Source organism: Oryzias latipes, chromosome 11 (assembly GCF_002234675.1).
Source record: "Oryzias latipes chromosome 11, ASM223467v1".
In the NCBI taxonomy this organism is placed as follows: domain Eukaryota; kingdom Metazoa; phylum Chordata; class Actinopteri; order Beloniformes; family Adrianichthyidae; genus Oryzias; species Oryzias latipes.
Genome location: NC_019869.2, coordinates 10,894,763 through 10,919,826, shown reverse-complemented (window position 1 = coordinate 10,919,826; position 25,064 = coordinate 10,894,763). Strand labels below are relative to the sequence as shown.

General features: G+C 38.3%; 1 protein-coding gene across 1 annotated transcript in view; it reads left to right on the top strand.

Annotated features, from left to right (window-relative positions):
• Window positions 1–2,376: 2,376 nt before the first annotated feature.
• The window catches only part of kcnh8 (potassium voltage-gated channel subfamily H member 8), a 71,863-nt gene continuing 49,175 nt past the window's right edge, over window positions 2,377–25,064 (top strand). Inside the window, exons 1-2 of the mRNA XM_011480853.3 lie at window positions 2,377–2,783; window positions 24,619–24,852. Coding sequence (XP_011479155.1) covers window positions 2,708–2,783; window positions 24,619–24,852 — 310 coding nt within the window. The 5' untranslated portion in view covers window positions 2,377–2,707. The remainder of the gene's footprint in view (window positions 2,784–24,618; window positions 24,853–25,064) is intronic.

Here is a 25,064-nt window from a genome sequence, read left to right as displayed (position 1 = left end):
TCGAATTGATCAAATCTGTTTACTTTAATAAATTCAAACTGAATAAAAATATCCCTAGGGCACCATCCTTAATTGTGAGAAGAAAATATTTATTCATTAATATAATTAATTATTAGATAATTGGATACCAACTTCAATAATAGACTTTTTATGGATTTATTCATGTCAAACTGAGGGTCATTTTTACTACCTTAAGGGATTTTACTACCAAGAAAGAAGTCTCAATAAAACTGTCCTTTGAATATCTATCATGACAAGAAACAAGACAGTCACATCAAGGATAAAATATTTGACATGATGGAGGACTACATGTATTAGCAAGCAATCAAATGTATTGATTAACAGTGAGTATTCCAGTATTAGGCTATCTTGGTCTGACAGTGGAGCAGGAACTGCTGTAAACTTGTCACTGAAGGCCAGAAGGGTTCATGAGAAGGAAATCGGAAATATTCTTTTACAGAAATCACATCTATTTTGGTCCCCAAACGCACCTTAAAAAGCTAAATGTAAATTAATTTTTGGGGCATAACGATATTTGTTCCAGCATTTTTCTAATGATGATCCTTTTTTTTTTAAAAAGACATCTCAGGAAAATATGAAATTTCTCATTGACTGACAATCTAAACACTTAGTCTGGTCCAGTGCTGGAGCTAGAACATTTGATATGGGGGGAGGGTGGGGACATAAAGTTGGAAAATGTGTTTTTCTGTTTAGTCATTGATTCATTTACTTTTGTTGTAGTTGTTGTTTTTCAATTTTAAATTGTTTTTTGTTCCTGAACAGTTGTTTGTTTTTGTTTTTGGTGTGAACTTCATTAGTTATTTCTGTATTTAGAAAAAATTTGTAATGTTTTTTTATAGTTTACATGTTTTGCAGACCGCATGTTTTTTACACTTTTGCAGCTGTATTTATTTAATATTTAATATTTATTTTTTTATTTAATAAGAATCTAATTTCGATAATAATTTTTCATAATAATTTTAGTAATATTTTTAATTATCTAATATAAATGTCAATTGTGATGTCCTTTATTGATGTTATATAGATTATTTCTGAATGTCGTGTTGCTGCCACAGAAATGAAATTTCCCCATTGTGGGATTAATAAAGTCATCTATCTATCTATCTATCTATCTATCTATCTATCTATCTATCTATCTATCTATCTATCTATCTATCTATCTATCTATCTATCTATCTATCTATCTATCTATCTATCTATCTATCTATCTATCTATCTATCTATCTATCTATCTATCTATCTATCTATCTATCTATCTATCTATCTATCTATCTATCTATCTATCTATCTATCTATCTATCTATCTATCTATCTAAAATGAGAACATCAGAGTTTCAAAATGTTTTAGTATTGAGACAAATAATTTGAAGGGCAATTTAACGACTGATTTAGTTATTTTTGCAATGCCCAAAGAAGCTTGTATTGATGATTTCTTAATCTGTGTCAATAAAGATACTATTACTCAAGGATTGTGGGGGCAAAGCTTGTTGGTGGGTGGGGGGAATCTTGTCCCCCTGCAGAGATATCTACATAGGAACTTAGATGCTGATTTCTGCAAATAAGTAAGCAGTTTCTGAAGATGCAACATCACTTCATGCGGTCAGTTTGTAGTAAGCCTTAATCTCCACGAGAGGGCAGCAAAGTAAAAAAGGTGCGCTTGTTCAACGTTCTGAGCTGTTCCTTCAAGAAAACTCAAAATTAGGAAAAAAGAAAACAAATCCTGGAAAGTTTTGGAACAAACAAGAAAGCTGCAATGGACCTAATTACACTAAAGCATATTTTTTAGGGTGAATTAAAAAATATAAAAATTCTAATTTGAAGAGACACATAATTTTACACTTGATTCAAACATTAATAAATGCATATGTTTTTGAGAAATTTTATCATTTTTCTGGGCTGAATTGGATTACGTTATATTTTAATGATAAAATAAAAATAAAACAAAATACCACTAGATGACGCTAAAACGTGTTTTCCATACAATCGTCGGTCTATTGTCATTAAATTTTGTTGCTCTGTGACAAAGTGCGCATTCGTTTACTTTATTATGATCATTATTTTCGCTTGTTTTTTTAATTAACATTTTGAAGTCTGTATAGTTTCTGCATTAATGTTACTTCTTGCTGTTGCTCTCTGCCTCTCCGTCCTTTCTCTTTGTTCAGGTGTAGCGGTCTGTCTCTTTTGAATCCTTTTTTCCCATCTCAACTTTCTTTTCACTTTCATAGATCACAGAAGAGGAACTGTCTACCCTGTATTATAATGCAAATCTGCAAAGAGAATGATTTATACAAAGCAGAGGGAGTGGGGAGAACAGGAAAAGCAAGTTTATTCGTCTTCTTGGTGAGAAACTCACTGTAGTCGCAGATGCAGTTCAGACAGCTGTGCAGAGACGCTCCCACAGTGATGCCACAACATCAGCAGCTCTGAAAATCTCACGTGTTCACCGCTTTTTACCTGAACTGCAACTCTGGGCTTCCTCTCACCCTGTTTCTCACACGCGCGACAGACGCACGGCTGCGCGCATCACGCACATCCATCTACAGCCCGGGTTTGCTTTGTGCTGAGTTGACTGGGGAGCTGGTCTCACAGAGCCTCGGCGTCTTCACGGAGCAGCTCACGTATATGGACGACTTACACCCTTTTTTCCCGGCAACTTTAATGGGGACTTCCACGATCAGCAAGGAACATGCCTGTGATGAAGGGATTATTAGCGCCACAGAACACGTTTCTGGACACTATAGCCACACGGTTTGATGGCACTCGTAAGTTTTTATTCAACTATTTCATTGAATTTTCTATTTTTAAAATTTGTATGTTTCAAAATTTACCCTAAAGCCTATATAATTAAAATGGCATACTTAATGGCTTTCATGTCTTTGTTCTCCAGAATTTCCTTTTATAAAATGTGCAAATACATTTCAGTTTAGCGCTTAAATCAACATTTTCCCATTGTTTCAATGAACTTAATAGTTTGGCATTCATTCTGGGCCTGAAACAACAAAAACCAAGGCGCTTGGTATGGAGCTGTCCATGGTTCCTCAGCTTTCAGGACCACGGACAGCGACAAAGGAACCTTTGCGCGCTCATGCCGTCTGCAGATGTGCAGAACTTGTTTACAAGTTTTGTCCGGTAATAAATGCTCGTCTTCCACCTGCTCAGCAAGTTTGAGCAGCCATTAATGTCTCTGCTCGTTGACTGGCAAATCCCATTGATCACATAGGGTTACCACCCCATTCATTGAGAGTCATATTAATTAACGATAAATGGTTTGAGAGAGACTCTCTAGCCAAACTGAGAGAACACTGACATTTTGTAGTGTGGTTTAAACTCAATTCCAAGGAGGATTTATCACAAAATGGGACAGCTTCTCTTGTTGTTACAGCTGACATTTGCTGCAGGTTCAGAACACCTAAAGGCTTTCCAGTGTTACATCAAAGAAGTTGCAGTTGTTTGTTCTGCCCAAAGATATTCTGTAAAGCACAGCTAGATTTTAACGTCACATGTTGTGCTCTTTATTTCAGAACTGGTGAACTAAATTTCATCAAACCATACTCAGATACTTCAACTATTCATTTCTTTTTTCATTAGAACACAAAAGTCCAGCCATTGACTCTCACCTGCATGAAAACACCACATGGTATTGCAGCAGAATTGCATTCACACTTTTTTGTTCATCACATTTTTCCTGGTTGGGCAGAGTACAAAAAGTACAAACAGGCTATATTTGGATAAAAATAAAAAGTAAATAGACTGCCTAGCCTGAAGCTTTGTCCTTACAAAGACAATCCCTCTAGATTTGTAGTTAGTCAAGCTCCAAAGAACGAAGTGCTGTCCTTGACTGGAGGAAGGAAATTAAGGTTGGGCTTGAAGTGTAAGATGGAGAGGACTGGAAGCAACAGAGCCTGACGAGACAAATTAGGTCCGTTGGCCTGGTCAGGAGGAACTGTAAGAGAAGAGACAGTGTTTACTCCTGTGAAAGTCCATCTAACACAATCGGAAACTGATAAGTCCTGGAGACAGTGATGAATGAGGAACTCTTTATCGTCACCGGATGTGAGAGAAGGCTTGGATATTTAAAGTCAACTCTTTCACAGATTTCAATTGTTCTTCCCCTTTAAAAACATGATAATGTCGTTGATCCTTCCAGAATTTATAATGTTTATGGTTAAAAAAATGTATTCTGTTTTACAGAATAAATACTTTCCAATGTCGTTTTGAGAAGTGTGCATTTTCTTTTGGCTCCATTAATCCAAAGGTTTTTATGAGTTAGTTTTGATTTTTATAAGGTATTAGGAATAGATTAATGTTGCACTTAACAAACAGTTGCACACTTTTCACAAGTACATTTACTAAGTATTATTGTTATTTCATTACAAACTTTGGGCAATATTTGTTAATAATCAGTGGTTTCAATGCATCCCTAAATCGAAAAAAGGACAGAAAAGTGGATACAAAGAAACGATTCCACTTTGAATCAAAACAGTCTTTTACACTTATTTTGAGGATCGTCGCATTTCCAGAGATATCTTGAAAGTGTGATTGAAAGATTCTATATTGAAACAGAAATTTGTGCATGAAATGGTCAATAATCTTTGGCAGTTAGGCTCTGGGCCCGAAACATCTTGCATTTTTGTGATGACCTTGGACCATGTGAAGAGACCCCAGATCCTAGACTCTGATGGTAATTTGGAGCCCAGACCGCTCCGAATCGAGGAGGCAGGAAGAGAACAGGGCGGAGATGGATCAGCAACGTTTCTGGAATTCGGATAAACAAACCTCTAAAGGCAGGAATTTTGTTTGTGATTCTCTGTGAAGAAAGTGAGGACATTGGCTATTGGCTCAGAGTGAGGACTAGTTGATGAGTGACGAGTGAAGTGAAGAAACAACAACCCAGCGTACCTGAAGATGAGGTCGATCTTCCCTATTGAAATTGCGCCAAAGCTCCACTTACATGAAAGAAAAAAATCTTTTTTAGTAACATGATCAAAGCAAAATAAATCATGTTTCTAGTTATGTTTTTTTTATTTTAATTTTTATCTTTTTTTATTTTACTGTAAACAATGTCACATTTTGTTTTAATAAATTGAATTTATATTTGGAAATTAATTTTTGTAATTACATTTTTACCCCACAAAAAAAGTCATTGTTGACCTGTCCACCCATCCCTTCAAGGGTTGCCACAATGAATTAGCTTTCACTGATTCACACAGGTGGTTTGTGTGAGAGTTTGTTACACCGGATGCTGTAACCCTGTATTTTATCCAGACTGGGGACCAGCACAATAACCCAGTTTCCCAAACATCAACCAGTTATTTTAACTCCTAAACCTTTTTAATCCTCTAATTGTTTGTTTCTATTTGTTTATAATTCAAATTGGATAAAAACAGAAATTAAGAATTGAAAGATTTTTTTTTAAGATGAGGAAATTAATCTATTCAGGACCAAACTATATAATTGAAACGTTGCGTTGTAGAGATGGAGAAGATATGAACGCAACTGTGCATTAACATGCACGCCAAAAACGTCAAAGATAAATGTCCCAAATTGTTTCAAAATTATGTGAAAGACATAATTTGCAGTTTTACAGTAAATGATGCTAGTTCCACAACCCATTTTGATGGAATGTATTTTGCTTTGTTTAGATGCTGCTTTAGCACTTTGTCCTGATGTTATATAAAAAAAACAAGATGCCATGAATTTTTATTAATTATTTATTTGGGGTTTTTGCACCCTACAGTCAATCATTCTGTCACAGATAATGTTTTGGTAGAATAACTAGCTTTTACTACATGGTTTGTTCCCCTAAGAGCTGACCAATAGAAAACCTTCTGACTGACCATCTTGTGTCGTTAAATGTCAGAGAATCTGGTAACCCTGATAATCTTATATTTTCTAAGACAGAACAGATTATGTGAGATGGTTTCGTAAGAATGCTGCAACACCTTCTGTCAGCTTTACAACCGTGTGCCATCCATATGACGAATCTAACCGTCTGTCCATCACTGCTTTTGAAAATCAAGCATGATGCTTTTTACATTAGCACGTTGTAACCAGGCCACAGCATTTCCAAATACAGTCTCTTCAACTGGAAATGGAATTTGCTTAATTGATAGGGAAGATGCAAAATACAATTGAGTAATCACTGAAAAACTGGCTTAATACTGTAGAAGTTACTGATTACATAATTTGGTCATTTGTGATCTCAGATTCCAGTTTGAATTGCTTTGTGGCTTAAATACAGTTTTAAGGTATTTGTATTCATTTTTGCAAAATTAACATTTAAAACTAAATCATTGAACATCCTTTGTGCCTTTAAAGCAGTAATTTATTAGCTTTTATGCTGGTCAGTAGTAACAATTACATTTATGCAGTTACCGTTTTTTTTTTACAAATTTAATTCTAAAGAACAGTTTTACTGCACAATGTCTTTAATTAATTAATTCATCTTCTAATCCGTCTTTTGTCCCTTTCGGGGTCACTGTTCTGCCCGAGCCTATCCCGGCCACTTGCTGGTGAAGGCAGGGAACATCCAGGTTTCCAGTCTGTCGCAGGGTCACAATCACACACCCATGCACACTCACATTCATACCTATGGACAATTTAGAGTAACCAATTATTGTTATTGAAAGGTGGGAGGAAGCCGGAGTCCCCTGACAAAACCTACGCATGGAGAACATGCAAACTCAACACAGAAAGGTTTCAGGACCCCCAGCCAGGACTTGAACTTGGGGATTTCTTGCCTCGAGGCAAGAGCGCTAACCACTGTGCCACTATGCAGCCCATTTACAATGTCTTTTACTTTTTAAAAATATCTTAAATATATTCAAAATTAACTCTAACTTTGTACAAGAAGAAAAATGAAATGAGTCTACATCTTAAATGAGGAGAAAAAAGATTGAAATGTTAAATTTTGATAATTCAAACATGCATTTAAAGGGCATATATTACGCCTTTCTTAAGCCTTTCAGAATAAACTACATTCATATGATAATTTATTACCTTTGGCACACTAAAGAATGATTTATTTTTATTAAAGTAGGTGTGTGTTAGATGGTGGTGCTGGCAGCACAGACTCTTCCTGGAAGGGGCTGTTCTTCACTTTTCTACGTCACAATGTGAGAACCCGCCTGCTTTCGTGGGCTAGGAAAAGGTTTGGAAATTAACATTATAATAGACTTAAAAGCTCAAAAGGTTTATTTTGCATAATATAGACCCTTTCAAAAAATCAGAATTTCTGAATTTGACAAAAACAAAAAAAAAATATACTCAAAGAATTCTGAATTTATTCTTCAAATCAGTGAGAGCCTTATTGTTGCCAAGGAGACCGTGAGCATTTTGAGACTTCATTAACCCTTTAATAATGGAGCTTTAACGTACTGTATCTCTTCAACTGTTTTTACGTAATCAATGTGAATAAGCTGATTATGCTTTTCACTATTTCAGAAGAAAATTGGATCAACAGTTGAAGAGTTACAGTAGTCCAAAGAGTTAGAGCTAAAGCTATATTATAAAAGTACTTGACTTTTATTGTTTTGCAAAAAGTCTTCTCTCACTCATCCATTTTTTGGATATTCTGTCTGTCTTTACTCCAAACCAATTATGACAGTTATGAGACGTCTGAGAAGTGAGAGGACATGCAGCAAAAGACCACAGGCCAGGAGTCTGACCTTTTCCCACATGGTCTTTTAGCTCTTTGTAGATGGAGTAACTGCCAACCAGCTGATAACTAGTGCCATTAAACTAAAAGGGAAACCTTTCTGTTTGAACAAAATACTTGCTGACTGAGCCATTTCTGTCAGCCACTGATACCCCCCTCTATGAGATAAGGGTACCACATTGAGCTGTCTACTAATTTAAACAGACAGTGAAACATTCGTAAACAAAGGATAGTGTGAAAAGGTGCTGTCTGCTCCCCGTCCTACACCATTCATCCAGATTGCAATTTTCGTTGTCTCATCACAGTCTAGTTCCACCTCCACTATAGGTAATTACCATTGCTATTCCTCATGGCAAGACTTGGTGCACACAAGACGGCTGTTTAAATATCTCACAGTAAAAGTGAAAGAAAACTGTTTAAAAAAAAAAAAGATAAGACGACAGAGGAAAACAGTGCACTGCAAAAAAAGCCCCCAAGATATAAGTCAAAAAAATCCTTTCAATTAAAAGGAAATCTTCAAGTAAGGAAACAAATCTAATCAATGAGACACGTTAATTAAACTACAATTATTTTGCCATTAAAAAACTTTCTTTATAAGATTATATTTCAAACAAGAGAGAAAATGAGACAATTTTTCTTGAAACAAGGGGTCTTTTTACTTTTATTAAGTTTCATTCTGACCATTTTTTGATATATTTTCAAAGCGTTACAGGTGGTCTTTTAATTCTGGTGATGCCATTTTAAAAAAAATTTAAAATTTAAAAAAATGTTTTTTCTAGGATATAGTTTCTGCAGAGCAGCTGTAGTTTATTAGAAATTCAATTCTGAGTTGTGGGTGTTACTGTTGGTGCAGAGTAAACCATCCTTCATTTCCCATCATCTATCTGCTTATGTGCTCTACCCCTGGTAGTTGCCCAGTGCAACCCCAACATAACATTACGAGTGCAACAATTTAAGGGCAGCAATATTGGAACCATACAGCCATACAGTTTTGAGCCAGAGACCAGCTCAGAAAAGGAAAACAAAGATTTACTGTAAGCGGATGCATCAGAATAGAGTGGAGAAGGGAGCTTGTGGCTTACCAGATGTAGCTCTTTTAAATGGCATTTTTTTCATTTACTCCTGATTCATAGCAATTTGAAAACAAAAATACTCAGATGCAATTTGAAGCTTAAGTTCTTATAAATGTCCCCCATGATCAGAAAAATGCCACAGAACATGTTAAAAACACCAATTAACACAATTTTCTTTGTGCTAAGCGGTAAAACTGCTTGAGAATATTTTAAATTCTGCAATTAGTGTATTAGAATAAAAACAGACATTTACATCCTACTAATTAAATTCCTTTATAGTCCTCCCATGAAATTTTTTAAATAAAAACGTTCCCAGTGGTTTACTTAAAATCCCACAACCTAAATGTGATATTTCATGTTTATCTGAAGCCTCTGTTTCTAAAAATCTCCTCTACATGGGCATGGCCATTGGTACTGAGCTGAGTAGCTCCGTCCTTGATCCCCCCTTTCTGCAAGCTGGGTCTTGCATGAATAAAGAACTTTACACAACGGGAGGGGTACAAAAAGAGACTGAACGTCTCTGTTCTCAAAAGTTTATCTTTAGGGATAAAGAAACTGTGAAAAGTGACATAATCTTGGTTCCAAACAAATGTGTGTACAAGACCCTGCTGTTAATAAAATTACACTTGAAAAAGAACTTTGATAAGCGCGCAAAAAAATGCTTTAAAATGACATGATAACTTAGGCTACATTTCAGCAGCAAGCAGCACTGGCTGCAGCTCAGAACTGATTTGATGCTAGCACATGCAGATTGTTAAATTCCCTTGCACAGCAAATAGAATGAAAAGCCATAAAGAAAGTGACTTTAAATGCTAATTATATTTAAGAGTAGTAAACATCTCTCATTGTCATCAATACACACAGCCACAAGAATAAAAAAAAAAAACAATTACAGTAAACCCTAAAGAATTGGATGCTGGGAATTCAGAGAAGAACATTGCTCTCCCTTGGCTCAGTCAATCCACAAACCCTTTGACCTGCTATAAGACTGAGGCATCTAATTGCAGAGGATGAAAGACTGCAGAACAAACTGCTGCACTAAAAAAATATTTAGCAAAGTTTACTGCTGTGGAAGACAACCTGGACTAAAACTGTAAGAACCCTTAAGTAGAGGGCTACCAGCTATATTTTTCATTATAATTTTAAAAACTTGAGGTTTTTCCTCACACAGAGGCTTAAACTGAAAGAAATAATGAGTGCAGTTATGAGACTGTGACGGAGTAATCAATCATTATTGACTGCAGGGGTGGAGTGTGCAGACAGCGTCTCATCACTACACTGGCTCTACAGTGTCGGTTTTGTCCAAAGTATTCTTCGTGTATATTTTTCAACTCTGTAAGAAAACAAAAGAGTCTGGCATCAGTCTTGCAGAAGCTGAGGCTACCTTCTGTATGATCCAAAGAAGGTCAACCCAATTATTGTTGAGAAACAAAAGGCAATTTATTTCTCCATATACTAAATCATGTAATATTAAAGCTTCATACATTGTATAACATGGAATAAATAGCCTGATGCTTGATGATGCTGTTATCCGCTAGAGATGGTGAAGTAATCTCTATAGCTACGTTCACATCGTCCTTGGCAATGCACGTTCAAGCGGCCACTTCTAAAGAAAGGTCTATGTAAACATGTGTATATGCGCTTTTCAGGCTTCCGCATTCAAAACTCTTGTGCTGCACAAGTACGACTGTTTTCGAGCTTTACATACAAAATGCACGGCCATTGAACAGGTGTGGAATATAAAACCAGGTGTGACTTTGACCACTTGGGGACTTGGATTTGGTAGTGATGTAAGGATGGTGTCCCATTTAATTCACAAAAGTGCCAACTATTTGAAAATTGAACATGAAGAAGAAATCAATAATTGCAGTTTGTGCCCAGCTGGAAATTTATGTGAGCTGTCATATTTCGGAATAAAGCTGAGAAAGAAAATACCTGGAGCAAGGTTTGTGAGATTTGCACCGCTTCAACATTATTCAGCAAGCCTCTTCCAACTCTAGGTGACAGACATGAGCTAATAGAGAGCAGAAAAAGAAAAGAAGAAGAAAACCCCTCCCTGCTTGTCCAGTGTGAACACCATGGGCTGAATGCGTGTTCAAGAACCTGCATACAGTGGGGCAAAGAAGTATTTAGTCAGCCACCAGTTGTGCAAGTTTTCCTACCTAAAAAGACAAGGGGGACCTAGTGAATGACCTGCAGAGAATTGGGACCAAAGTAACAAAGGCTACCATCAGTAACACACAAGAATGCTGAATTGCATCTAAAGAACACCATACCTACTTTAAAGCATTGGGGTGGAAAAATCTTGTTTGGGGATTTTTTTCGGAAAACGGACCTGGAAGACTGATCCGTGTAAAGGAAAGAATAAATGGGACATGTATGGACAGATTTTGAGTGAAAACCTACTTCCCTCAGCAAGAACTTGAAGATGAAACATGGCAGGGTCTTTCAGCATGACAACAATCCCCAACACACTGCTGGGGTATCGAAGGAGGGGCTTTATAAGAAGCATTTCAAGGTCCTGGAGTGGCCCAGCCAGTCTCCAGATCTCAACCCCACAGAAAGTCTTTGGAGGGAGCTGAAAGTCTGTGTTGCCCAGCGAAAGCCCCAAAACATCACTGCTCTAGAGGAAATCTGCATGCAGGAATGGGCCAAAATACCAGCAACAGTTTGTAAAAACCTTAACACAGAATATTTTTGACTGCTGTCATTGCCAATAGAGGGGAATATAACAAAGTATTGAGTTGAACTTTTGTTATTGACCAAATATTAATTTTCCACTATAATTTACAAATACATTCTTTAAAAAATAGACAATGTTAATTTCTGGATTGATTTTTTTCCCCAAATTTGTCTCTCATATTTGAAGTATACCTATGATGAAAATTACAGGCCTCTCTCATCTTTTTAAGTGAGAGAACTTGCACAATTTGTGGCTGACTAAATACTTTTTTGCCCCACTCTACGCGGGTTCAAAGACAAAACCAAAAGCTCAGTTTATTTAAAACAGAAGAAAATATGTTTATTTAAAAAATGGTGTTCATCCCCACAACACCTGAATTTATCTCCAGCTTTAATACAACAATTTCCTGTTTTGATGAAGGCGTCAAGGCCTTAATCATTCTTCTTTTGCAACCATAGGGGTTTGCCTGTATAATTTTTTTACAAGACAAAGGTTTTGTTTTAATTCTTTAATAAGAACCCATTTTCAAATACTACACACAGTAGCAGCAATTCAGCAGAGAACTCTTTGGCTTTAAGTGCTTTTGATCAAGTATTTCATGAAAATGGTACAGAATAGCCCCAGCAGAAAAATGTGCTGTAAGGTCCCCTGACTTCAATGTTACTGTGAATGTTACTGTGAGCCCGTTGGCTTTTCAATCAGACATGGACCAGATCCAAACGATAGGCTTGGCATAACAGAAGATGTTCTGCCTTGTTAAGCCACCTAATTAGCGAGATTCTTCTCCTAATCACTGTGTCTAATGGACTGTCCTCAGCAATCGACAAACCGGGTTTCTCCAGGGGAAGTCCAGGCTTGTATGTTCATTTTTAGACTCAGTTCATTTTTTGAAGTTTAACTTCAGGGAAGCCACACGACAGACGGTTTTTTGTAATTGATACGAGGAAACGACAGACAGACTTCCAATGAAAAATGGAGGGAGTGTAAATTGCGAGCTCTAATGGCTGGTGTAATCTTTCTTTTTGCAGGAGCTGGGGGAATGTATGATGAACAGCCACAGCGGTGATTAAGGCTGTGGATTTGTGTAATGATTTTCTCTCTTAATCTGTATGATGTGAAAGGACGGTGGCGCGGGTTTGCGCTCCTTTATCAACCTATGTGCTCTCATACAGATCGTCAATACGGACTCTACAGTTTGTTAAAAACTGAGGAAGATTGAAGTATGTGACAATATCTTACAATTCTATGCGGCTCTGTCTCCACAAGACAACTGTACGGTTGTAACCTTGGTTGCTATGGTGTGTGTGAGTGGTTACTGTGGCAACTGCAGAAAGACTTTTTTTGTGGTTATGTAACAGATGAAGCAGTTTTTTAGAGGCCTGCATAAATTCAGGCAAAAAGGGTGAGGAGGTCTCTCCATCCATCTCCCCACTTCTGCACCGATTTTCACCACACTCTGTCTTTCATCATTTGACTTTTCACGGGTCTATCTTACTTGCTTTCAGCTTTACACTTCCTCCCCTCACCCTCCGCCCTCCAAACCCATCATCCCTCTGTGACAGTTATTCTCTATACATTTATATCTCATCTGCTTTCTCATCCATCTGCTCCTCTTCCGGGGTGTGTAGTTGTGCCTGTCAGTTGCTTTTTCCCCTGCTTGGTCACCCATCACAAAAATTGTTGCTGTACCTTAAATAGCACTGGGGTGAGCTTCAGAAAGTGACTGAGGCAGGTGAATGTGCACACTGGGCATTTTGTGAGCTCTTCATACACCAGTTTCTCAAGTCAGGGGTGTGAAGGAGAATCATTAAAGATCTAAAGTTGGGAAAAAGTCTTCAGCACACAGCTCCAGCTAGGAGAAAGGTGCAATGCTTTCTTTCACAGAAAATAAAGTGGCAATAAAAAAACCCTAATCCCACTTTTCTTGGGTTCCAGCATCTTCCATGAAGTCACAAAATTAAAAACGTTTTAAGCAGAAAGAAGAAAAAAGATATAAGTATGGTTTTATTTTGTTTTTATCTTTTTCTTTTTATCATCTATATGTTTACTTAAAAGAGTTATCTAAAGATTAAACTGGCCTTTCTTAAAACAATTCAATAGAATACATGATGTGTTTTTTTCCTTGCTATCAGTGAAGAATATCTGTGACCAGGAGTATTTGACTTGGTAACATTTCTTTAAATAAGTGTGATGTATTGCCCTTTTGAGACAAATTTAAAGACCTTCTCCAATGAAATTCGTGTTGTTGGTGCTTTTCTCATGATGTAGGTCACATGCAAAGAAAATGCTTAAAATTGCATTTCTGAGTATTTCTTTTTTCAAATTATTGTGAATCAGGAGCAGACACGAAAATGTAGTTGGAAAAAGCTTGTAGCTTTTACGTAGACTAGAGGCTACAATGGCCGGGCCCCAAGGTCCCTGCTCCATTCTGATTCATCCACTTGTAGACAAATAGATCCATAAACGCCTTTGTGTTCCTCGTCTGAGCTGGCATCTGGCTCAAAACTGTATGCTGGATAGCTTCAGTATCGCTCACTATTGCTGTTGCATCGCTAATGTTAGGTTGGGGGTGTGAGGGGCGGTAAGCTTGCAGGAGAGAGTGTGAACGGAGGAATGATAGGACGTGAGGGCTGGCTTAGACCACGCCAATAGCCACGCCCACAGCAGGTAAATTTCCAATGAACTGCTGCTGCTCTGCCAAGGAGTTGTAAACTGCTGCTCTGTGCCCGGGTCTCACCTCTATGTTGCCAGGCAGCACAACTGATGCTAGCAGAAATGTTCGAAGAAAGAAGAGTGGCTCCGTCCAACGTGGGATGGATGCCATCTCGCCGCATGAGTCCGGGCTTTCCTGAAAATGCACTCCAATTGTCCATAAAGCCAACGCCATTTTCTGGGCACTATCTAGCTAACCAGAGGTTAAATGATGAAAAGTGGCTGTACATTTCATCACTGACTAAGTTCGGCAGGAGACCAGAGAAAATTACAGTGTCTGACATCGACTTAGCCAGGTTACACACTGATTCTACTTTTAATTTGAGAACCTCTGATTGTCTCCGTCGGGCGTCGTTACCTGCGTGAATCACGACTCGACGGAATCTGGACTTACAACTGGGCTAACATTAGAAAGTTTCCCTCTATGTCACCAATTCTAGCCTCCGGATAACACCTAACTGTAGCAGCTGGGAGCTTTACGTGTCTAACCATAGAAGAGCAGATAGAGACGGCTCAGCGGGTGTGCCACTGAAGGGAGAGAACCTAATTGAGCAAGTCTCAAAAATTGGGGGCAAAGCTTTTTGCTGAAGGGGTATCAGCCCCCCTCCCTCCCATTACCCTGCCCCTGTGTTCACACATGGTGGGCTCAGTTGCAGTGCTGTGACAGGTGAAGTATGTGCTGAACAGTTGCTATTGTAGATCTGTGATCACACAGAACATGTGTTTTTGCTTTTCTGAGGGGCCCCAAAAGCAGGACTGATCCAAAAGCCCAAACATGTATGAGGAGAACATGCAAACCTCACAAAAAGAACACAGCCAGGATTAGAACTAGGGCCGTGCTGTGAGGCAAGAGTGCTAACCACTACACCACTGTGCTAGATCTTCTTTAATTTTCACTTAATTTGTAACCAATGTTTAAATGCCACCTGAGGTTTATTTGGTTTTGGCGTTAGAGTGTGGGTTTGTTTGTCCGTGGTTGTTAGTGTATTTTAAATGGTTCTGTTCAATTTTCTCAATCTCTCGCACTTCTGATGACCTTTTTTGAAATCTTCCCCCCTAAATTAGCATCCTTCTTTAACCCTTTTGCGTTACACACAGATTTATTTGTGTTTTTGGGTTGCCTAGTTTTACATCTCAGAGAAAAAACTAGATTTTTTTCTTTTCCTTTTCTCCTTTTTGTTCTGTAAAAAACTGTCTGACACAAGCTCTCAATTCCTCCTGTTGTTGGTAAAACTATCATGCAATCCTAAAAAGAAGCATTGCTGTAACAAGCTTCTACGCCACAGTGCATTAGTGTAGCTGTACCCATTAAAGTGTGTGAAGGGTGTAGCTTTGACCCATTTAGTGGAGTGGTACTTACCTACTGAGATTTAAATTGTTCTTGTGACTGAAATAACACAGTGTTGTTGTTTTTTCTTGTTGTTGTTCCCGTGACAATTTCTTGACCTGACACCTTTATTGCACAAAAAATATATATAATTTTACACAATGTAAATAACAATAATGTAAATAACAAGTGTTTTTACTTTAATAATATTTACATAAATGTCTGTCGTGTGACCTAATAAATCCATTTCTGATGTGTTTACAGCAGTCAAGCATTAACTTTCTGTTCAAAGTGTTTCTGCTGCCAACTCTGACAAACTCCTAATTAAAAATAGTTTTTACCAGTTCAAACACTTAATCTGACACATCTTAAATTCAAGTTGACAATCTCAATTTATGTAAGTGTTTCTTTGTAATATTTCTATTGTTTTCTAAACTTGGTCTTAAAAGTAATTCATTAAGCTTTGCAGCATCTTCCATCTCTGTGTTCTTTTTTGTTTTGTTTTTTGTTTTCTGGATCCTTTCTTCTGCCCTCTACTCTCTCCATGCCTGTGGGATTTCTCCAGCTGCTGTCATGCAGCACTGTGAGCACAACTTGAGATGATCTATGGGTTTCTACATGCAAGCAATTAGCCAGAAAAAAATCAGAAGTACCTGAAATAAGTGGAGATGAAAAGGACAAAACAGAAAAAAAATGAGAAAAATGTGTTTTTGAAAAAAGAGGCAAAGGATATTTTTAAAAACACAAAATCTGAAATGTAGCTTTGTTTTGGTTTGTAGTAAATAAAAAAACAGACGTTGTAGAGACCTTTCTAGCGAGCATAGGGGGAGTAAACAGTAAAGAAAAGAGATGGATCCTGGTGAGGAAAGAAGTCTGGGTTGAATCCAAGTATGGATAGATGAAGAGTAATTAGATAGAGGGATGGAAGGTAAAACATGGCTAACAGTGGAAGGGAGGGGAAAGAAGGGGAGAAGGTTGATGGGTTAAGGATGGAGCTAGAATGAAGGGAAATTGGTGGAGGGAGAGAGGGAAGAGATGGAGAGATAAGAGGTACAGCAAGGTCATATCTAATGCTGGTGGGAGTGCAAAGGAGAGATGGAGAGAGGGAAAGTAGGACACCAGCAGGGATGGGGACAATATAGCATGGATAATAATGGTTCTATATCACTTATGATGACCCAATAAAGTAGCAGTCTTATAGAATTCAACATATGTGTAAAAATATATTTACATTAGTATTTTACATTTAAAAGTAACTGGATTTCAAAGTAATCTGAGTATTTCGTCTGGTTATTAATGATATAGAGAAATTATGTGAGCAGCTTTTAAACAGAAAGTAGGACGGCCATTTTTACACAAATGACTATGTTACAGTCTCTAAAGACCCACTCCAATGAAAAATGTAAAAAATTTCATTCTTATGATCATGGTACACACACACACACACCCCCATATATTTATATATATATATATATATATATACACACACAAACACTGAGCATTTCTTTGCCTTCACTCTGTGGTCCAGCTCACCCCAAACCATCTCCATTGGGTTCAGGTCCGGTGACTCTGGAGGCCAGGTCATCTGGTGCAGCACCCCATCACTCTCCTTCTTGGTCAAATAGCCCTTACACAGCCTGGAGGTGTGTTTGGGGTCATTGTCCTGTTGAAAAATAAATGATGGTCCAACTAAACGCAAACCAGATGGAATAGCATGCTGCTGTAAGATGGTGTGGTAGCCATGCTGGTTCAGTATGCCTTCAATTTGGAATAAATCCCCAACAGTGTCACCAGCAAAACACCCCACACCATCACACCTCCTCCTCCATGCTTCACGGTGGGAACCAGGCATGTAGGGTCCATCCGTTCACCTTTTCTGCGTCGCACAAAGACATGGTGGTTGGAACCAAAAATCTCCAATTTGGACTCATCAGACCAAAGCACAGATTTCCACTGATCTAATGTCCATTCCTTGTGTTCTTTAGCCCAAACAAGTCTCTTCTGCTTGTTGCCTTTCTTTAGCTGTGGTTTCTTAGCAGATATTCTACCATGAAGGCCTGATTGACACAGTCTCTTGTAACAGTTGTAGAGATGTGTCTGCTACTAGAACTCCTGCCATGTCTGAGGCTGGTGACTCGGATGAATTTATCCACTGCAGCAGAGGTGGCTCTTGGTCTTCCTTTCCAGGGGCGGTCCACATGTGAGCCAGTTTCTTTGTAGCTCTTGATGGTTTTTCTGACTGCCACTCGTTTTTCTGTACTTCGCTGCTTTTTTCTTGCCATAATACAAATTCTAACAGTCTATTCAGTAGGACTATCAGTTGTGTATCCACCTGACTTCTGCACAACACAACTGATGTGTGGAGGTGGTGGAGGACCCAAAATGCAGGAGACCAAGCTTGGTGACAGGAAATAAAAAATTTAATAAACAAACTGGAACATGACAAAACTATGGGGAGAAACAAACCAGTGAGAAAACAGAGCAGATGACCTGACAAGGATGAACAGAAACCAAGACACTTATATAGGCTGAGGGTAATTAACTGAACTGAACACAGCTGTGGATCATGAAACTGAAGGTGGAGTGACTGACAAAAAGTAAAACTAAAACATGACCAACAACAAAACCAAACCACTGAATCCTTACATGATGGTCCCAACCCCATTTATAAGGCAAGAAATCACACTTATGAAACCTGACAGGGCACACCTGTGAAGAGAAAAACATTTCACATGACTAGTCATGAAAATAAAGAAAACTCTTTGAATGAGAAGGTGTGTCCAAACTTTTGGTCTGTAGTGTAGATCAAAAGATGATTGGAGTGGGACTTTAAATGGCTCAGTTTCTAAATGTCCATACAGCATTACATTCTTTGGACAAATGGTGCAGAGACCTATATGAGTGTGAGGATCTGTCAGAGTGTACAAGAACTTTGCTGTACCTTCTCTTCTCACCCAACATGGACACCACAAGCAGTATCAGCTCTTTGAAGATTTCTGTTTAAGCTTAACTTAGTTCTAATTCCAACATTGTTCGGTGGCACTCTGGGAACTTCAGTCAGTAGACAGGCTATTGTTAGGGGTCACTGACACCCCAGCAGTCCTGCTGGTACCTCTGTCCATCTTGCCTGAGCCAAACATTTTGGGCTTCACATCTGACAGCCAGTCCCAAAGCTGAGACCTGCATCCCCATCTGTTTGAGCCATTTAGTGAGCGCACTACTGCTGACTAGACATGCTTTTTTGTCCTACGCTGTCAAGTAGGAATACCACTGTTTCAGTTCCACGGTCCTCCTTGCTTACTGGAAAAAATAGCATGCATTTTTAATCTATTTTCAACATAAAATAATTTAAATAAAATGAATTAAAGCAGCCATTTTATTAGATTTACAAAAAGGGTTCGCATTCAGCTATTGTGTGGCTTCTGGTCATGCTTTCATGAGTGATTACACCTGGTTCTAGTATAAATTATCTAAATGCGTAATGTAGTTTGGGGGTTTGCATGATTCCCGGGATAGGGGTTTAAATCCCGGTTGAGTTCTTTCTGTACATTATCTCTTTTTATAAATATGTGGGTCATCTCTCATCATTTGCTGTTCAAAAACGTGTTTCTTGGATTCTATGGTGACTCTAAATTTGAAGTGAGAATGCATATTTGTGGCCCTGCGATGGATTCATGTCCTGTTGAGACTGTTCCCAGTAGACACCATTGTGGTGTCAGTTACTCCCATTAACTGTAAAAAAAGCACTGGACTGAGTGACTCCTCCCCTTTGCGTTTCAAACCGGAAGTACCCACTGGCTCTAAGAAGCCACAATCCCATGGACCTCTATTGAGAAATAAACAGATATTTCTCAGTCACTATATGTGTCAGAATAACCATTCTCTTATATCTTTATTTAAGATGTTCTTGTCAATTATAGTTTTTATGATATTTTTTTCTGTAGTTCAAGTTATTCAAATTATAAACTGGCCAATCAGATGCCTCAGTGAAAGTATGCGACCTCATGTCGAACGTTTGGAGTGTTTGATTGACAGATTCTCACAAAATGGCTATGAAGTGGTGGGGGTGTGGACTTTCAACAAGCTCAATCCTGGCGAAAGTGATTGCCACAGAAACGTTGACTCAGACCGATTTAGACCAATCTCTGCTTACTGACAATTTTTGGGCTCCAACATGGAAATGTCCATATTAAGAAAAAATGATGACTGAATTGACTTCTTTCGTTTGAACTGGAATTAGTTAAATTTTCATAGGTGACATCACACTCACTCGGTCCAGTTCTCGTATACAGTCAGAGGTTGCTCCCATAGACTGTAAATAAAGATGAACAAATGACATCACCCATAGAAAATGCCTTACCTCCAGCTCAAGCAAAACGAAGCCAGTTCAGTCGCCATTTTTCCACAATGGCTCCGCATTTGGGGCCAGACGACAGTGTGTCAGTATGAGTTGGACTGAGTCACTTTTTAATGGCATCTACTGTTGCCAGTCATGAGTGAGCATGTTCGGATTCCACAGCCCTTCCACTAAAAGCGGCTCTGGAGAATCTGTCAAACAATAGATGTGGGGGCCAGCGGGCACCACATGCTTTCACTGAGGCATCTGATTGGTAAGTTTATAATTTGAATAACTTGTAATAAAGAAAAAATACAATGAAAAGAAAAAATTTAGAATTGGCAAAAAGATGTTAAAAATAAAGTAGCAGAGCAAGAAGGGTTATTCTGACAAATAGAATGACTGAGTAATAGCTGTTTATTTCTCTCTAGAAATCAATGGGATTTGGGCTTCTTGGAGCCAGCAGGTACTTCCTGTTTGGAATGCAAGGGGGGAGGGGTCAAGCTGTCCAGTGATATACTGTCTATGGTTTCTCCCTTTCAGATCATTTTGTCAGTTTTGTTTTGTCTACCTGTAATGTTTTAGCTCTGTCTAGTTTTAGTCTTCATTAATCATTATCTATCATTTCTGATAAATAAAATGTATTTAAAAAAAATTGGAAAACGGATGGAGCTGTCAAAATTGTTATCATAGCTAACTACTGTGCAGTACCGGTAGTTAGGATTTCACAGAAATGATGTCCATCAGTATTTGTTGAACATTTTCCAAAAACTGGACAGCTGTTTTAAAGGTTTTAGTGTTTATTTGTGTGCATGGAATCAAAATGAAAGCCATTAACTCCAAACCTAAGTGAAGCGTTCAGCTCTACTTCATTTATTTTACCAGAAGTGAAGTAAAAGTAATAAAAGAAAATTAATTAGAAAGTTTTGGTGACTAAAAACGACAAAGAGAGGACCCTTTCAGGTCCTGTTTTGGAGTCCCTATAAAAAGACAGCTCATTTCTGGGGTGAAACACACAATTTATTTTTTTTCTTTTCTTTGCAGTTACGTTCTCAGAGCAAGTCGGATGTTTCAACAAACATTCAACAAAGCTTGACAAGCTACATGAAACAATTAAACGTCCAGGATGTCAGAAAGTGGAGCTGTTGGTGTATAAAATTGATTTTGGTAATGCAGCATAATTGATACAAGTGCCTTTGCAGCATCATTGAAAAGGTTATTGGTGAGCTTATGTAAGCTTTTATGTCTTACACAAATTTTTTTTCATTTCAGTACTTCTGTTTGTGTTTTTTTAATATCAAATCCTCAATTGTGGTGGTTCACTAGTGTGCAGAGGGAAGCACACGCCCTACACACCCACATCTGTACACACGTATCAGTCACATAATTTATCAGACCACAATTGTCCACTCTCTGTTAACAATGGGCACCTCACGGAAAAAAAAAATTAACTGTCCATCAGCAATGTGCACAACGCTGTCTGTAAGTGCTTGCTTATGGTGGGTGCATTTGTTTGCCAGAATTGATGGATTAGGGCAAAAACAGCTGGTGTGCTTCATCCAGGAATTTAGAGCTACAGGCAAATAGGCTGAATAACTGTGATAAACGTCAGAGCTTGTGTGATTATTTTTCCTCCATCTCATGGAACAACACAAGGTAGCATCAACAAATCTCACACCCAGATGTGGAAGGCTTTGGCAGCTAAACGACACATTAAAACGCAAAAACCAAAACACATGTAAGGAGAAATGAAAATATAGATGTCACCGTGAGGAAAGACACCAGAAAAAAATGTAACATTCTTCTCATTTCAAAGTTAGTTCCATCTATGTGGCACTTGACAGCTTTAGCAGCTTCACGCAGTTTGGTTTTGACCTCAGGATCACAGGCTGACTGATTCCTGTAGATTTTGAGCCCTGCTTGGATAGCAGACCACAAAGGAGATCTGTCAAGTCTTAAGGCTTTACACTGCTTCATAATTTATAATCTGACAGTGTAATTTTTGAAGACTTTTTGTCTTTATAGGATCTGAAGTCTTGCAAATTGACTGAAATGGTAAAAAGCTGATTTGTTGTCTGTAATGCGAGTCTTTAAACTCAGTTCTGTCTTTTGTGACCCTGACTTTACTTCTTTTTTAATTCCATTAGAGTTAGTAACTTCAGATTTTTTTTTTAATTACTAAGATAATTATTTTTTTCTCATTCCTGTTCAAGTGAAGTTAAGAGTCTAAGAGGCAGGAAAAAAACACTTTAGCTGTTATAACAATAGCTTCTGTGGTAGTTTTTATTTCCAATTTACAAACTCGTTTTCTTTCCAACATGCATAACATTTTTTTAAACATTTTGAATTCAGGGTCAGTTTCTTCAAGGGATTTTTTTTGTCAAGGATTTTTGTTTTCAAGAGCTGGATTTTTTTCTTCAGGTAAATGAGTTTCATTCATTCAGCCTACACAGGCCTTTTATCTGCCAGACTGAAGAACTGAAGATCCCATCTGTTTTCATACCTGCATGCTTGAAAGCATTGTGATCACCCCAAATGGCGCAGAGAGTGGTTCATCCAAGGTGCTACAGAGAAGCTTCTTGACCAATTTTTCTGTGCATTGGTTAAAAAAAAAGTTAATTATGAGGTGAATGCACACCAAGACCGTTTACGGAATGAACAGGCTAAATTTTATTACATGCAGCTTATGGGGTAGTCCCAACTGCACATATGGGTGGATACAGGCTGTCTGTAGGCACCAAATGAGTCACACGAAATTTAGGGTTTATGCACATTTTTTATGGGCAAGCTGCCAGAGACAGATCGTAGTGAACACTTATACAACACGTAAGGGTAAGTAAGGGTGACGTAGGTGAGATGCAGGCATGTCATACGGATTACTCATTTTTTCAACCATGCACACAGTGCAAGGAGCCCGTTAGTGCTATTCAAGTGATAAGTGCATGCTCCTTCCATGCAGCTTGACTGTTAGAAATGACAATAAGAGGGTAGTTTGTGTTGACATCCTACGGGCTTTTAATTATCACCGACACACACCGTATGTGCACCACTTGTGTACGGACAATACGGGCCATTGCATTGACCTCACTAATGACTAGTGCGGTACAAGTGCAGCATATGACAGCCTCACTTGTACGTCATAAATGTGTGTAACTTACACTATCCTGACAAATACTTCCCGATACACCTACCTCATGCACAAAAATCTTACGTTCCATTTTCATGACCTCCTTTGAGGTGGCCACACGAATTAGACAGGGGATCAGATGGGGATTCATGTGATTAAGGCTTCACAACTTTGCTGAAGAGCACAGATCACAGTAGCTGCTGATATTATGGCAGACAGTGTATCAGTTGTGTCAAGCATAGAGATCTATTCAGATAGATAGATAAGTTAAACATTACTGTGCTGCCTTTTCAGCTCTTCTGTTTATCTATCAACACACCTTCTTTATTTCTTTATTTTGGCTAAATGCAGCATATTTTGCTTTCGACATTTGGAAAAATTGTACAAGCGTGAATCCAAACCAAAAAAGGCAACAGCAAAGTGCTATGAAGTACCTTGAATTTGTTGCTACCACTAAATTTTAGCTATGGTCTGTAAAATTCAATGTTGAAAAGAACAACTTTACACAAGCATTTTCAATACATTTAAAGTCCTTTTCACAAATGATTTTGGAGATTTACCTTTAACTCTTTTTTTCTTTGACCCCATTCCAGAGGTATTAATCACATTCCAAAGCTTGTGCTTGGTCACAAGCTCCAGGCAATATAAGACAGAATGAGATTGCACATCTCCTTTGGGACAGGGCAAGGAGCTCCCTCATCTGAGGGAATCTGAAAGAAGACTTATTCTTTTTATCCAAAAAAACAGTAGGTTGTGCATCTAAGGTCTCTTCTGGGTGCTTTACAGTGGAGGTGTTTCAGGCACTGCAAACAGCCTTGAGATACACACTTTAGAATTTGACAGATTAATGAAAAAAGTACTAACCCTCTTGCACAATTTAGATAATTTGTGTTTACCTAAAATTGTGTTTGTAAGACTTTATGTGCATCTATCGGTCAAAAAGTTTCAAATGTGAGTAACATTAATGTCACTAACTGAGCCTAACAAGTCTCTGTGTTTTACATGCTTTGGCTTTAAACGTTTCTTTCTCTAAGACCCCATATTTTCAACAGTCCTACCTACAATAATTATTTTCTCCACCAATTAAGTTTGTTTTGATCAAATTATTTGCAATTAAAAAGAAGGGGTGCCCATTGTGATAACTGAATAAGAGAAATAGCTCAAAAGGAGGTTTTTTACACAATGTCCAGCATTCTAAAGAAATACCAATCAATACGTTTAGCTTACTGCACGGTTGCTTCACAGCAAGAAGGACCCCGGATAAAGTCCTGTCTGGGGGATCTGAAACAGAACACCAATTGGGGACCTTTCTGTGTGGAGTTTGCATGTTCTCCCTGTACATGCGTGGGTTTTCTCCAGGGACTCCGGCTTCCTCCCACTGTCCAAAAACATGCTTCATAGGTTAACAGGTCACTCTAAATTGTCTCTGGGTGTGAACCTAGGGTGTCCCCTGCCTTCACCCACGAGTGGCCGGGATAGGCTCCTGCAACCCCGTGCCCCCGAAAGGGACGAGACGGGTTTAGAAGATGAATGAATGTTTAGCTTAAAACTACATTTATCCTGTTAAAACCATCTCATAATAAAGAATACGTCTATATTTGAACTAACAGATTTATAAATAAGAATAAATAGAACAAATAGATGATAAAACTTAGATCCTCTGTCTTTTTCTTCTTCTGCAGACAGTAACTTCATCCTAGCCAATGCTCAGGTGTCAAAGGGATTTCCCATTGTCTACTGCTCGGATGGCTTCTGCGAGCTCACAGGCTTCTCCAGGGCTGAGGTCATGCAGAAGAGCTGTGCCTGTAAGTTCCTGTATGGACCTGAGACCAGTGAAAGCATCATTCTCAGCATTGATGAAGCCTTGGAGGAGCGCAAAGAGTTTAAAGATGAGATCATGTTCTACTCAAAGACAGGTAAACACAAAATGCTTCTTTTTTGTGTTGGATGGATTGTTGTAACTTCTGCTTTTTGTTCTCCTTTTGTGAAAACTCCTGCTCTTTGCCAGATTAGCCCTTCAACCACAGTGAGAGGATGAGCAGAAATATTCTATGAGAAAATGTGCAGACAAAGTCAGTATCATGCACAATTTCCCTTTTTATATTGTAATAAATTTGTTCTCTGTGAC